At 35.0% G+C, this 15115-nt stretch overlaps 2 protein-coding genes across 4 annotated transcripts; both read left to right on the top strand.

The window, feature by feature from the left end:
* Positions 1 to 1146: 1146 nt before the first annotated feature.
* Positions 1147 to 5864, top strand: LOC132299044 (uncharacterized). Of its 3 annotated transcripts, none has more exons than XM_059795476.1 (8): positions 1147 to 1340; positions 1501 to 1549; positions 2380 to 2709; positions 2803 to 2896; positions 3939 to 4060; positions 4281 to 4430; positions 5051 to 5149; positions 5443 to 5864. In XM_059795476.1, the coding sequence occupies exons 3-8, from the start codon at positions 2395 to 2397 to the stop codon at positions 5491 to 5493; spliced, it is 831 nt and encodes a 276-aa protein (XP_059651459.1). In that variant the 5' UTR covers positions 1147 to 1340; positions 1501 to 1549; positions 2380 to 2394; the 3' UTR covers positions 5494 to 5864. The 3 variants fall into 3 exon arrangements, with proteins under 3 accessions (XP_059651459.1, XP_059651457.1, XP_059651456.1); XM_059795474.1 differs by having other exon boundaries at positions 1501 to 1571; XM_059795473.1 differs by lacking the exon at positions 1501 to 1549 and having other exon boundaries at positions 1148 to 1340.
* A 1026-nt stretch (positions 5865 to 6890) lies between these two features.
* On the top strand, positions 6891 to 13205 carry LOC132299043 (uncharacterized). The gene is made up of 6 exons (XM_059795472.1): positions 6891 to 7222; positions 8253 to 8409; positions 9733 to 9920; positions 11212 to 11335; positions 12403 to 12533; positions 12806 to 13205. Exons 1-6 carry the CDS (start codon positions 6995 to 6997, stop codon positions 12935 to 12937), a joined length of 960 nt encoding a protein of 319 aa, XP_059651455.1. The 5' UTR covers positions 6891 to 6994; the 3' UTR covers positions 12938 to 13205.
* The last annotated feature ends 1910 nt before the right edge of the window (positions 13206 to 15115 follow it).

Below are 15115 nucleotides of genomic sequence, written 5' to 3'. Positions count from 1 at the left end.
GGAAGAAGGGAACAAAGGCAGGCAATACCAAACCAGCAACACCCAAAAGACATATGTATATTATGTAGAGAAAGAAACTAAGTAAAGAGGGTGAGATAGAAAAAGAGGTTGTCGGATCCCGTCGGTGGAGGCCTACGGCGGCGGCGGTGGTGGTTGATGACATGGTAGTGGTTAGTAGGTGAGAACTAAGAACTAAGCCACCCTAAGGGCAATTTGTAGAGACAGAGAGAGAGGAGGTGGATGGAAATTTCCATGGCCAAAGTTTTATGAACATTAAATTTGGGTTGCAAACTTGATTGTGTTTATTGGCAATGATATATGATTTGAGAAAGGATTAAGGTGGAATTATATATGGGTGTTGTGGATATATATTAAAGCTTGAACTTAATTATATGGTAGAACGCTTATATATATACAGACAGTACACACGCTTATATATATATATATATATATATATATATATATATATATATATATATATTAACATAGATGAACGGGGAAGGGGAGTTGTGGGGGGTATTTTATTAAGAAGCCCATCGCTGCGACACTCTATTTATGATCGACGCCGGTCCGGGGACATGGCTGAAATTTGCAAAGCTTTTCCGTTCTAATTGGTGGCCGCCTTTCCTTTCGCCAGCCACCATCACTCTTTCAGCTCCTCCGGCGATCCCTCTCGAGGAAGTGGTAATGACTCGTACTTAACCCCTCTCTCTCTTTGAATCTGTTTCGTGTGCCTCAGTTGTATGTGACAACTCAGGGGTAGTTTTGTAATTTTATAATAATAATATAAGTTTTAAATTTAACAATTAACTTATAAGGGCAATTTTGTCATTTTGGGGCAACTTAATTGGTTTTGTTAGTTCAGGGTGTTTAATTTTAGTGAGAGCTTTTTGCACAAAAATGATAGTACAAGAAGTTATGTGATTTGACCCCTATAAAATTAAGTTATTACTTTCAAGTTTCAACCCAAGTCCAAATTGCAACGGTTGCCTGTCCCAGTTCGAAAACAAAATTAAGTTATAAGTTATTACTTTCAACCCAAGTCCAAACTGGAAAATTTCGGGCTGGACTTGAGTTAGTCTTGGACCCGTCCGAGTTGCACCTAAAAAAATGCAACAGTCTGGTATATACTGGAAACGGGTGCCCATTTTATCCACAAGGGTATTGAATGTTTGGTGTTACTGGTGTCTGTCGCATTTGGGCCCTCTCAATCCGTAAAAGCTCGATCAGAGAAGGAAACGAGAAAACCACCTGAGCAGAGACTGTTAGTTCGCCGATATCTCAATTGTAAACCCTAGTGAACCTCGATCCGAACTTAGAACGATTCAGAAATATTTCAGGTAATATATGAGTATTTTGGTTATTTTCTTTTGATTGTCCCTGTTTGGCAGCTTAGAAAACTAGAGGAAAGGAAGGTACTGTTTTTCTTTTTCTTTTTCTTTTTTTTTTTTTTTTAATATTATTATTTGGGGTTTATTTCCTTTCCGTTGTTGAATGAAGAAAGCTTTGCCGAGTGGAGGTTTAGGTTTCTCGGGTCCCAAATAGTGAGGTACCAAAGCTCTACAGTACATGTACGGTTGAATTCCCACATTTTCTTATCAGCCAAATAAAAGCATTGGATCTGATACACATCTAATTATGCTATTTCAGTAAAATGTTGGTGTGGTGTCATTCAAATTTGAGTGAAATTAAAGATTGTTGGCAGTGACATTATTTTTAGAGCAGTGGTGTCATTCAAATTTGAGTGAAATTAAAGACTGTTGGCAGTGACATTATTTTTAGAGCAGTTATCCTTCTTGGCCCATAACAATTTACCGAGTTTAATTTGTTTTCCATTCGTTTGCTTGCTAAGAAAACCAAGGAAAAGAAAAAGAAAAAGAAAATTAGGTTTCTTATATTCGTGTTTTATGTCAATTGAATTTATGAAAAATGAAAAACAACTAACCAGAAGTTTTAAGCTCATTTTTGTGGAATTTGCCATCTCATAGGTTCTAAACAATTAAAGAAAAGGGTAAGGATTCAAAATTTTGTTTCTTTTGAGTTCCTCATATATTTTTTTATAGCAAACTAAGATGGCATCAAATCTGGTGACGATGAAATTTATTCATGTTATGTTTGGAGCATGGAATTGGTGTCTTGGAATTGAATTGGAAAAAAATTAGTTCAAATCCTAAACTAAATTTCCTCCAATTCCACTTTGAAGATGCTGATTCCATGCTTCCAAATGCAATGTCAGAAATGTCTGAACACATCACTGCTTCTTTATATTAAAAACTCTGCTCAAGTGTGAAGTTGTGTGATAAATTGATAATAGTTCGGTCCTTTGCTGTTTTTAGACATTTAGGCATTATATTGATGCATTGTGTTTTTTATCATTAGGTTTGAGGTGAACACATGTTGATGGGTCGGGTGGATGGGCTGCCAGGCTCATCAAAGGATTTGCTGCTTTCTGATCCAATGTCTGATATTGATGAAGATGAAGAAGCTGATACTTCTGGGAAGATACTGTACACAGCCTCATTCGAAGAACTTGCTACAAAAATTGTTCTGTATGACACCATTTTATGGGTTTCGATATCTCTGTTGCTGATTCTAGCTTGGGGAATAGGAATCCTTATGTTGCTGTATCTTCCCTATAAAAGATATGTGCTTCAGAAAGATGTTTCATCACGCAAACTATATGTTACTGCTAATGAAGTAGTTTACAAGGTACTTCATTCTACTCGTGCTTATTCATTAGTTTTGGAAAGGGAAAAGGTAGTGTTGAGCTAATTATTATGTTTCCAATTTATTATTTTGAAGGTGTCAAGACCTTCTTATATACCTTTTTGGGGAGCTGTGACAATAGAAAAGCATGTACCTCTGTCTCTAGTTATCGATATCATCATTGAACAAGGTAGAAACTGAAATTATCAGATATTCTCCATAACCTAAACTGTTTGCATGTTGTCTCTATTAAATTTTAATGTCCTATTGACTAGTTTTTATTTATTTTTCGGTGTCATTCACCATTGCCCCTAGAGCATGGACCATGTTGAACAGTATGACATGTGAAAGGTAGCTGATTGAATTCCAAAGGTTAATTACCTGTTTTTTGGCGAAAAACTATTGGTCATCTACGATGTGATTTTACTAACAAAATTTGAAACATGGGCTGAAACAAAAGGCATGAATAAATTGTTGTTGGAACCTCTTGTTTTGTCAGTTGTAAACTATAGAAGGTATGCACTGAATTCTATACTTGCGAGGAAAAATGCAAGTACTTCATTTGATCAAAAACTATAATAGAAACTTACAATGGAAAAAAGCTTCTCTGTTCTTATGAAGCATGATATTGCAATATTGGTCATTTATCACTGCTTTTTTCCATGGATCACTCTATTTTATTTAATTTCTGTTTCTCAATGGATCCATTCATTGTCTCATTGACATATCTTTCTGAATTTATTGGCACAATTTAGAAAAGTAGCATATTTACATGACCCTTCTATAGAAGACCTGTGTTTGTGTAAGGTTAGAATGAGTTGAAGTTTTGACTATATTTAAAATAAAGAAGTGAGATATTACATAGGTTTAAACAAAGGAGTGGGGTGGTGACAAGCAAAGGAGCAGTCGTAACTATGTGTTTATATACCCTTGTATTTTCTTGTGACATAAATTATATATATTTATATGTGCCCTTTGCTGTGCTAATGTTCTATTTTTAAAGAACTCACAGTACAAGTTTGTACTATATGTCCATTAGGTTTTATCACGCTACCCTGTTTGTGCAACATAGCTATGTATTCATAATTAGTTGCACAATAGTCATGTGGTGAACTCATGGCATATTTCTTGTTTCCTCGATCCTATTTGACTTTGATTTATGTAAAGTACAATGTTTGGGGCAAATGTCTCTTTTAAATAAACATGGAGTTTATATGTCTTGATGTTTATAGGATGCTTGCAATCGGTGTATGGAATTCACACCTGTAGAGTTGAAAGTATAGCACATGGAAAAGCAGCACCCGTAGATGAACTACACTTGCAAGGCGTTTATAACCCTGGACTACTGAGGAAGGTGAGATTTCTGTATATCTCTTGCTTTGTGGTCTACCTCCCCCCCCCCTCCCTTCTCCTTATTCTTCTTCTTCTCTCTCTCTTACATACATCAAATATTGTGGAGAACAAGGACATACTTTGCGTGTACCCCAGGTTGTGCTACTGTTTGGTTTCCATTATTAGTAATGGATATAATCGGTACATGAAAACCTTATTTAGCTATATGCATATTTTTGAAGGTCATTGTAACTGAAGCTTCGAAGGTTATGCAAGATGTTGGTAGAAGTTGGAAACCTACTGCTCACTGTGGTGAAGGGGAAATTATTTCTCATTTGGGTTCTCTGTCTGAAGGTTCAGTTGTTACGAGATCACCATCCAAAAGTTGGAAGGTAAATATAACAATGGCAGAACTTTTTCTATTAAGATTTTTTTGATCTCATTGTCGCACAAATGTCTAATCATGATACTGTAAACTTTGGACGATGCTTAATTCCATCAATTATCTGATAACCTCCTCTTCATCTCGTGGCTTTAGCTTTAAGTGGGAAGGTTGTATGAGCTAGGATCTTTTGAAGTGGTTGCAGAAGACTTCAGTTCTTGAACTTTATGCCTAGTGCAGTGAAGAGCTCTTGATGATTCTGCAAATGAGACAGATTTGCAGATTCATCCTGATTTTGTTTTGGATTTATAGCAATTTGATTGCTCATAAACCAGAGGAAAGTGAGAATAATTTATCAGCTTTTCCGAGTTAGAGATTTCCAAAAGGAAAAATGAAAACCGTTCAGTTACTTTCACACTCACATACACATTTGCAAAAACTTGATTGTTTGCTTGAGTATTTACTCTTCTGATTTAATTAGTCATCATTAAAGGACAGTAAAAATTGTGTATATTTTTGTATTTCCCATTCTCTGATTGATGTTCTATCTTTTCATATCTCTGGTATTTTGTTTTTTGTTCTATTCTCCTAAGTTGGAGTTACATTTGATTTTGCCCCTTTATCATGCAGATGATTGGTTCCCCAGGCCTTACTTCAATGGAGCACAGAGGTGTTCTACCTGGGGATTTGCTGTTGCATAAACTTGAAGAAGTTAATAAATCAGTAAAGGTGAGGACCTTTTCCTTTCTGCGCTGGGCATCTGAAACTTCGTGGAAACAAAATAATTCAGCATTGAATTCCATAGCATTTAAGAGTGGTCATTGTGGAAGTCCTCAAGATGCTAACTGAGAAAAAAAGGAGAAACATTTTAGGAAATGATTCATTCCAAATTCTATACAACACACAATCTGATGATCTCATTTTGTTTCCAAGTGTAGCAGTCAAATTCTTGAGTTCTTGGATTACAACCTATTTTATCATAATTATTATCCTTATGTTGTCTTTCCTTTTTTAATGACCAGAAAATCGAGTTGCTTATAGAGAAGTCCCAGGGTTCACCTGAAAGCAGCTAATGGAAGTCAGTTCCTCTCAAGCTACGTTATTCAGGCCTTTGGTGTTCAAGGAACAAAAGGATATAAAATGCGTAGCTATTCCCTCTGTAACTATCGAAATGTGGGAAAGTAGTTTAGTATAGTTGGCTCATCATCTGTTGGGTTGCCTTGAAATTTGCTGTACAGAATCAATGTGAAAAGGAAAAAAAAACAAACAACAACGTCGTCTGGAACCTCAGCCAGTGTTCACAGTTCTGTTGCTTGACAGACGGAGTCCTTTTGTTTCATTTTCTTCTCTTGTAGTGGCAAGAACTTCAACGAACCCTTGTTTTATACTAACCATTTGCAACAGTTTTGGTTCAAATGAAGCATGTTGGTATTGTTTTTCCTAATGTTCATACTTGTTCAAATAGCAGTGTCTGTTTTTATTAAGCAACTTCTTGCATAATCTTGATTTAAGGAAAATATTTCTGTGATACAGTTTGCAGTTGCCTAATTCTTTGGTTTTGTGCCATTTTTTATCTTGATCTGTTTTTGAGATATAGATTTACAGGGCATCACTCATCGTCCTTGCCATAATCCTATATAAATGAGGTCGCCACATAAATTCTCCCTCTCTAATCTTTTCTAGGACATGTCATTTCAAACCGATCACTGTGACAGCAAATGTGGATGTGTGGTTTAGAATACAAGCAACCATGAGATCATTTTGTATAGATCTGTCTCTTCTTTTATCACTTTGCATCTTGTAAAGCCGTAGTACCAACTGTTTCGTGTCTCTCATCCCATGGATGGGAAAGGAGATTAAGTAAAAATGAAATAGAACATCTCAGTCAGCCTTTATCTATCACCATAACCTCCACTTTAATTGCAATCCACATCCATCACCTCCATTTTCTTCAAATCCCAAAACTACTTCTATAATTCTATTACCACGTCTCTATTGAAATCCACATCTATATCACTTTTCCAATTGAGATCTGTATTTATAGTAATCACATCCATCAATATTAACATACCCCGTATGAACTTTGCATTGCAGAAAAATAATACCAAATGATATAGCGTAAAGAACCCATATCATATCGCAAGGCATTATTACCATGATTGCTTTAAATTGACATTTACAAAATAATTTACTCACTATAATTACTGTTAATTAAGGGCTTGTTTGGTAGCCACTCTGTTTTTTTTCTTTTTGATAAACAAAGCAGTGATATTTTCATTTCTGTCAAAAGCAAGCATTTTTTTTTTTTTTTTGAAAGTTGCAAGCATTTGTTGTTGAATAGAAAATATATATATATTCACAAAAAAATGAAAGAAAAAAAAAAAAACAGTAGGTTGTTTTGTACTTTAAAAAGGAAACAAAATTAAGGTGGTAAGAAGCTTCCCACTTGTACTAGAGTGAGTTTGGTGGATTATTTGAAGGTTCCCTTTTCACCCTCCATATATTATAGATATGTGAGGAGAGTGCCTCTGCAAATGTGTGTGTGTGTGTGTGTGTGTGTGTGTGGAGAGAGAGATGAGCAGGAAGAGAGTGTTGGTAGTGGGAGGAACAGGCTACTTGGGTCAGCATCTATTGCAAGACTTATCAGACCCCCAAGGAACAACGCTCTACGATCTAGCATTCACATACAACGCCAACCCTCCTCCCAAGCCTTTGCTCGATGCCATTCCCCATGCCCTCTCTTTCCGCCTAGATTTACGGACTGGGCATGGGTTCGATGCCATTTCACGAACATTTGGCCAGGTCTGATTTTTTATACCATGTTTTGATTATTGGGTGTCTTGGTCTGCTATTCAGTGTAAATTGCTTTGAAGCTTTATGGGTTTTTCTTTTCATTTTCGATATTGGGTATGTTTGTGTTCTTGATTTTCGCACTTCTGTGTTACATTTTGATCGTGGGTATGGTTAATATATGCAATTTCTTATCTCATTGACTAAATTTTTGTGAGGTTTCTGAATACATTAGGAAATGAGGTTACCACACTCCATTTTGCATAGTTTTTGGAGAAATACTTAGAAGCTATGTTCGATAGCATGGAATTGGTGCCTTGGAATTGGAGTTGGAGAAAAATTAGTTCTAATTAATGGTTTTTGGTAGCATTGTAGATGTGCTTATTCGAAGTCTCTTGAAAATTGTTTAGTACAAGTCCATCTCTATATATTTTATTAATGACAGTCAGATATGTTTACAGGCAGGACATGCTGAATGAATTTCTACCGGAATTATGTCAGTAAATGACATGATGTTCATTGTACTAAATTCATTACGGATAAGCAATACTAAGATACAATTTGTTTAAATAGTGAGTGACATAATATTCATATTGCTTCTTGTGATAAGAAGTTGATTTTAGAGAATAAGAGAAGGTTTTAAATTAATTTTTTTCATTGGTAAGAAACTTACACACCCATTTGCCCCTGTGGGGATTCAAATCTTTACCTTCTACTTTGGGAGGTAGAGGAGATACCACTAGGCTACAGTCCTTGGTGAGAGAAGTTTCTTTTTCTCGTTTAACTATTAGGGAAGTGTTTTCTTCCACATTATGGTAGTATATCTTTAACTTTATTCAAGTGTGGTATCCATCTACATCCTGTTAGTTGAGATAAATTTCAAGAATCTGAAATCTTTAAGCCTGTTTTATAACTTTATACTTCCAAGATACTTTTATATAGGCTTAATCGTTATATTGTAATGTTTATAATATGTCATACGAAAAGTAAAATCCTTATTTCCTTGTTTATGTGCTGATAAGTATTTAATTTTGAATTCAAGCCTCATGTGGTGGTCAATTGTGCCGCACTCTCTGTACCTCGTGCCTGTGAGATGGATCCTGCAGCTGCCTTGTCTATTAATGTGCCTTCTGCTCTTGTAAAATGGTTATCAAGCTTTCAGAGGAATACTTTTCTGATTCATCTATCAACTGATCAAGGTAAAGCATGCCAAACCTGTTATAGTGTAATACTTACATGCTTCATAGGTTAAGAGCCTTGCTTTCCCAAGTTTGATCTGGATGATAGCTCTTATAGGTTCATTTAACTCAAGTTAATGGCAAATTTGCTTGGGTCAGATTTATTCTATCAGAGGACGTGATGCTTAAGTTAGCTAGAAATAAACAACCACCACCAAGCATTTTCCCAATTATTTGGGGTCGGCTACATGAATCCCATGTTTCCATTTTGGCTCTATTTAAGGCCATAGCCTTAATCAATCCACATGCTATCATATCTTTCTTTACTAACTTTACCCATGTTAACTTTGATCTTCCTCTTCCTGTAGTATTACCCTCAATGTGGACTATGTCACTTTTCCTAACTAGCGCACTTAAAGGTCTTCTTTGCACATGTCCAAACCATCTTAACCTATTTTCTCCCATTTTATCTTCAATTGGTGTTGCTCCAACCATTTCCTGAATGTGATCATATCTAATTCTATCCTTTCTAGTCTTACTGCACATCCATCTCAACATTCGCATTTCTGCCACACTCACTTGAAGTTCGCCAGAAAAGAATTTTAAAAAAGGTTTGGCTCAGCTCTGAAAGCATTAAGCAAAATTACATGTACATATTGCATAATATAATTATGAGTTGTGTACTAACTTCAATTATTAACTCCTTAAGTTCATCTATTATGAACATGAAGAAAGTGAACCCATTTCCTACAGTAATATTCTGCAGCACAAATCCATATCAAGTTTCTTAATAAATTAGCTACATGGTTAAAATTTTCTAATTGTAGATGAGATGTCTTGATTTGGATTAATGCTTTATTCAACCACTACTAAGATGTTCATAAGGGGATGTCCTGGTTAAAGCTATATCCTGCCACTTCATGTGGGTACGTGAATTCTTTTTGTACCCTAAAACTCTACTTAGAGGCATGTCTTCTTGTACTCCAATTCACAGGTCATACTTAGGCCTTGAATATATATATATATATATATTTTCTTTCAAAATGCTAACAGTCAAAGGAATAATTTATTAATTTCGTTGTGTTGTCTCAAACTCTGACCATCTTCCTTTTCTTACGATTAATAAACTCAACTGAATTAGGTCAATTGGCCAAAGGATTTACAATTTGGCACAGTTATTCATAATCCTTTGTATTTACATCAATACACATTGCCATATCTTATCTTTATTCAGCTGGGATAGAGCTACATCATCATCTTGCTTTCCTCTGTTTGAACTGCTATATTATTAATGTTGCATCTCTTGTTGTGGCTGGATTGAGACTTATATAACTTTACCACCAGTTTATGAAGGGACAAAGATCTTCTACAAGGAAGAGGATGAAACTGTTCCTGTGAATGTTTATGGAAAATCCAAAGTGGCAGCAGAGCAATTTATTTCTGCAAACTGCTCTAATTTTGCAATTTTAAGAAGCAGTATCATATTTGGGCCACAGTCTGTCTCACCTGTTCCAAAGTCGCTTCCCATTCAGGTGCGTAACCACATACTACTTTTGTGACTTCACTAGCTATAGTTTGTCTAGCTACCTTAGAAATTATATAGAAGAATAATTTACAATAGACACTGGTCTGCAAATTCTCATTTCAGCTAGACACTGGTTGAAAAAGAAAAGTTAGAAACATGAAAATAAAGCTAAATAAAAGCACTAAATTGGTATCAATATATATATATATATATATATATATATTTATATATTCATTGGCAAGAAACTCACGCACCTGTTTGTCCCTACGGGGACTTGAACCCACACCTTCCACTTTGGGAGGTAGAGGAGACACCACTTGGCCACACAGGTAATTGGTATTAATATTCAAACGAGAATAATTTATAATCCTTTGATAATTATCCTCATTTCCTTTGACTTATTAGTTACACTAACTTTAGGTCTCCCACAACTCCTCCTCCTGGCATGGCATGGTAATAATAGTTCTCTCATCAAAACATGCTACTGAGATATACTGCATTACAGTTTATACACCTATTTACATATAAAATATTTTGGGGGTGGATTAGTAGAGAGTTTCAAATAAAAATTCATGGCTTTATGTCTATAATAATTTAAAATGAAGATCGAATAAAGCAGATCTAGTTCATAAAGCCACTGCTGCTCAGATGAAGTTTACTTAATTTAAGGTACCACTAAAGGTCTTGTATGTCGGAATTGATAAATATTTAGATTTGCTGAATTTCTGGATTTTCTAGCTACTTTAGTTGGACCGCTATCTTTCTTCCTCGGTTGTATTTCCAACTGAAACTGGGTTATAAGTTTCTCTAGAAGTTAGTTGCTGTAATGAAAACTGATGACATCATAGTTGTGGGATCTTTTGCTTGAAGTAAATGGAGTGAGAAACACGTAATGGATGCAGCGATTGGAATGAATCAAATTTACTGAATAAAATCAGTTTACATTGACAATATTATCCGAATATTGAGAAGCATCAACAGTTGAGCAAAGGAGATAAATTTGGTTACAATGAGTGAGTTATGGAACATGTGGACAATTGAAAACTGAAAGCAAATGTTTTCATGTTTTATCATTGTTTTTGCTGATGCTCTACCTTTTAGTATGATAGTCATAATATTATTCGTGCTTGCTGCTAGGTTGATGGAATGACTCCATTCTATTAGATATATTTGTGCCTTGAAATGTACGAATAATGATAGTTTCATACCCTTTTTAATTATTTCAAATACATTTAATAAGTAGGACTTTTTTATTACTGGGATTTGAAGTAATGAACCATGCCTACCAAATGATGCAGTGGATGGACAACGTCCTCGCTAAAGGAGATAAAGTGGAGTTCTTTCATGACGAGTTCCGTTGTCCAGTCTATGTCAAGGATGTTGTGACTATCATACGAACATTGGCTAACAGATGGATCTCAGGTTTGATATTCTGATATTCATTCTTGTTGGTAATGCATTTATACCCATGTATATGTTGATTTGCAAACTTTTGGTTATATACCTCTTCCTTCATTTGTTTGCCCTCCAAAGTCAACAGACATTCCTAGGAATAAAAAGAATAGTGCTATTAATTCTGATCACAGAATTTTTGGACACTCCAAGAAATACTTGTTTCAAGACTAGCAAATGTCAAATATACTTTCTAATTAGATTCTGCTACTTGATTAGGGTGCTGGTATGTGTGCATTTGTGCGTTTGTGGTGTCTTAACATTTCTCTCTCTCTCTCTCTCTCTCTCTAAGGAAACATCTATATTGTCAAATTGTCCAATTCTTTTCCAGTATATCCTGGTGAAGAAGTGTCTTTGCGACAATAGTGGGTTTAGGATGGCTACTTAATTAAATAGATACAAGAAAAGGGGGAGCAAATTTTCAAAAAGTGTGCCAGGAAACTCCTAGTAAATAATGAACTCCCCTTGTTGGATCAGATAGACTGCTTGTGCAGTTTTTTTTTCAGTAAGTAAAACTGCTTGTGCAGTTTAGGCTTTCTTATATGTTGATTTAAGGACTGAAAATGTATGGAAGGGCATTTCTAGCAAAAGTTGGTCTTTGAGTCTTTCCTTGCTAAAAATGCCAGATACAAATAAAAAAAGAGTCACAGTTTGCATACTTCTTTTTATTCCCATTTTGTGGTGTCTAGGTACATTGCATCTGCTGCATTTTCTATAATGTAACTTGTGAATTTCTCATCTAATAGAGGGTTCAAAAATCAAACTGTGTGGTCTTGTGTTGTAGAATCATATTTTGTGGCAACATCTTATATATTTTTAGTCCCAAGATTCTTAATGGTTTCACCATAAAATCCTCTTATGGGGTTCATGTATGCCATAATTTACCATATTGATACTTGTGCAATTTTACTCTTGCTGGCAATGAGATTATAAAATAATTTTTGCATTCTTATGGTAGTAAATAAATTATTCTCTTTCTTCTGAACTTGGTTTCGCATCTGTGTTAAAGCTTGTGGTGTTCCTGGTGTTTGTCTCAGAGGATAAGCAAATGCAATTGCTTTTAAATGTTGGAGGGCCAGACAGAGTGTCCCGTGTTCAGATGGCCGAGGCTGTGGCACTTATTAGAGGTTACGATACCTCATTAATCAAACCAGTCTCTGCATCATCAGTACGTCCACCTTTAATCCCGATTCAATACTTTTGTTTAACAATATATACAGCTTTGCTGCCATGTCGTTTTTATACCTTTGTCATGGCTTCTTGGTTTGTTGTTCATCAATCATATTTATTACCCCTGTTCATATTTATTCTTAGATGCAAAGTTAATACATCAGATTGGTCAATTACATAATTTGATCACACAATGTACTTTCTATTCCATTTCCAATGCGCTTTCTTCCATGTGCCTAACAATAGTAAACTGCAACCTTGATTTTTCAGATTGATCGTGGTGTAAAGTCCCCATCTGATATATCCATGGATATCACTAAACTGGTTAAAACGCTAGATTCTTCTCCTATTTCATTTAGAGATGGTGTCAGATTGACGCTTGCAACTGAACCTAGTTCTTGATGGTGTAAAACTCTCATTCTTGTATATTGCTCGCTCCCTCATCGTCGCAGTGTTCCATGTCAGGCCAGTAATGTTGAGTCACAACTGTATCACCATGTTTGATTACTTGTATAATTGATGGACTTTAGTTCCATAAAAGAGAGAGAGAAGTTTTGGTGCTTGCATTGTGGAGCTTAATATGTAAACGCATTCCCAACAAATAAGATGTTGAAAAACATCATGATATTTTTTGCCAAGTAATTTTTTTAGAGAACTAGCTGGTTGTAAACACTGGCCATTGAAACTATGGTTAAGAGCACACACACACCTGTGTGTAATGTGTAGTTTTAGTTTTAGATTGGAAACAGCCTCCCTATGGGAGGCAAGGCCGTGTACATTTGACCTTCCCCAAAACCTGAAATGACCGGAGACTCGTGCACTGGACTAGCCCTTTATTGGAGAAGAAGATAATAATATCTTCCCTTCTTTCACTTTTCATACCAATTTCTGCAACTTTAATAGCACTTAGCCCTCTTTGCAAATCACCCTCGAGCATCTAACAAGCAAGCATAGCCAAAAGTTTATTACTGAAAACAGGAAAATCATGGAATCGTAGGAAAACCGCGGCGAAGAGGATCAGTGGTATGAATTGTTCCATTATGCTAAATTATGCAGAGCATACAAACCCCTGGAATTGATTCCAATTTGAGTGATCTAGCAGATAGCGTGCACAAGCAGTCTTCATGCTTTTGCGGACTGCTTTTTTTTTTAGTTTGAATATTATTGCCAAATCTATTCAAAGTTCAAACTGCCTTTATGTTTTGAACTTTGGATATGTGTCTCCTTTTTATGTATTCTGTAATAATATATCTTCTCAGTAATATACATTGCATAACCTAATAATAATTGATTTGGCCTTTCTCCTAATGTGTTATTGTCAACTTCATTTAATTGCTTTTAAGATATATTCGAAGTTCGAACCACCAATTAAATGATGGATGGTTCATGGAAGCAGAAGAATCCAAAAAATAATGCCTTCTAGTCTTCTTCTATGCTCATTCATTGCAACAGGCATCGTAGTTCCCGTAAAGTAAACGAAAACACGAGTTGCCAAAGTTTGGAATCAAATTTTAGATCATAAAAGTAAGTGTGATTTTTTATTTATTTTCTAAAATAATATTAGTAAGAAATTCACACAATCCTATGTTCTATGACGTGAACTCTCGAGTCTCAATCTTTTTTTTTTTCTTTAGAAGTTAAAAATAAATAGATCAATAAATAAAAATTAAAAAAAGAAGTTAAATGAATATGTGAGTTTGGTATAACTTGTTGTATTACAGGAATGTTGGCTCGTGTCAAATCGGTCTAACTCGTGTCGAGTTGGCCTTGTTGGCTCGTGTCAATCGGTGTAACTCATGTCGAGTTGGCCTTAGCAATGCTACTCTTCTCTGGTCGAAATAAGCCAAGGGTATTAACAGCTATCTTATTATGCCTAATTGGGTGAGGTCCGTGTTTGCCATTGTGCCTAATTGACTCGTGTCAACAAGCAACAGATATTTTCTTTGATATTATTTTTTCGCAGCTTACATTCCTAATTGGCTTGCCCTACTAACTTAGCAAGATGACAAACTTTTAATTTTTTGTAATTTAAAAGAGAAAAAGGGTAAATTAAGAATGTTAAAAAAAAAAAACCATACATTGGATATTGGAGGCGATATTCACTCCCTTTTTTTACAATTACACTATACTTTTAAAGGGAATGAGTATCATCAGTTTTATAAATAAATATATTTTTTCAAATACCGTAATTATCCTTTTAATTATTTTGGCCTCCCTCTTTCTCCCCAATTAACATTTTGAATCACTTTTAGGCTCTTTCAATTTTGTTCTCTACTTTGTATTAATTGTCTTATTTCTCTTTAGGGTTAATATTTTATTTTATTTTATTTATTTATTTATTTTTTATTTTGTTTATATATTTTTTTTCATGTTGTGTGCTTTGAGTTTAATTTGAATTTTTTTTTTTCCCTTCATCTAATTGTCTTTAAATATTGAAGTTTTTCTTGTTTATGATAAATAGGAATTTTGTACAAAATAAAAAATAAAAAAATAAAAAAAAAGGGAGAGAGGGAGCTGGGTGCCGTGTTTATGATGTTTGAGCTTTTGTACCTTTAATCAAGTATTTGTATCCTTATTTCT

Source organism: Cornus florida, unplaced genomic scaffold (genome assembly GCF_030987335.1).
Source record: "Cornus florida cultivar Cherokee Brave unplaced genomic scaffold, ASM3098733v1 CherokeeBrave_3.0.0_Hap2_Chr03, whole genome shotgun sequence".
Lineage (NCBI taxonomy): Eukaryota > Viridiplantae > Streptophyta > Magnoliopsida > Cornales > Cornaceae > Cornus > Cornus florida.
This window is presented reverse-complemented; position numbering and strand designations above follow the sequence as displayed.

Bases quoted from the DNA above. Each gene is read 5' to 3' on its own strand.
- LOC132299044 (XM_059795476.1), top strand. From the start codon at position 2,395: ATGTTGATGGGTCGGGTGGATGGGCTGCCAGGCTCATCAAAGGATTTG. The intron at 2,897-3,938 runs GTAGAAACTGAA...TGATGTTTATAG, and splicing joins CGATATCATCATTGAACAAG to GATGCTTGCAATCGGTGTAT. The intron at 5,150-5,442 runs GTGAGGACCTTT...TTTAATGACCAG, and splicing joins AAGTTAATAAATCAGTAAAG to AAAATCGAGTTGCTTATAGA.
- LOC132299043 (XM_059795472.1), top strand. From the start codon at position 6,995: ATGAGCAGGAAGAGAGTGTTGGTAGTGGGAGGAACAGGCTACTTGGGT. The intron at 8,410-9,732 runs GTAAAGCATGCC...CTTTACCACCAG, and splicing joins TCATCTATCAACTGATCAAG to TTTATGAAGGGACAAAGATC. The intron at 9,921-11,211 runs GTGCGTAACCAC...CAAATGATGCAG, and splicing joins CAAAGTCGCTTCCCATTCAG to TGGATGGACAACGTCCTCGC.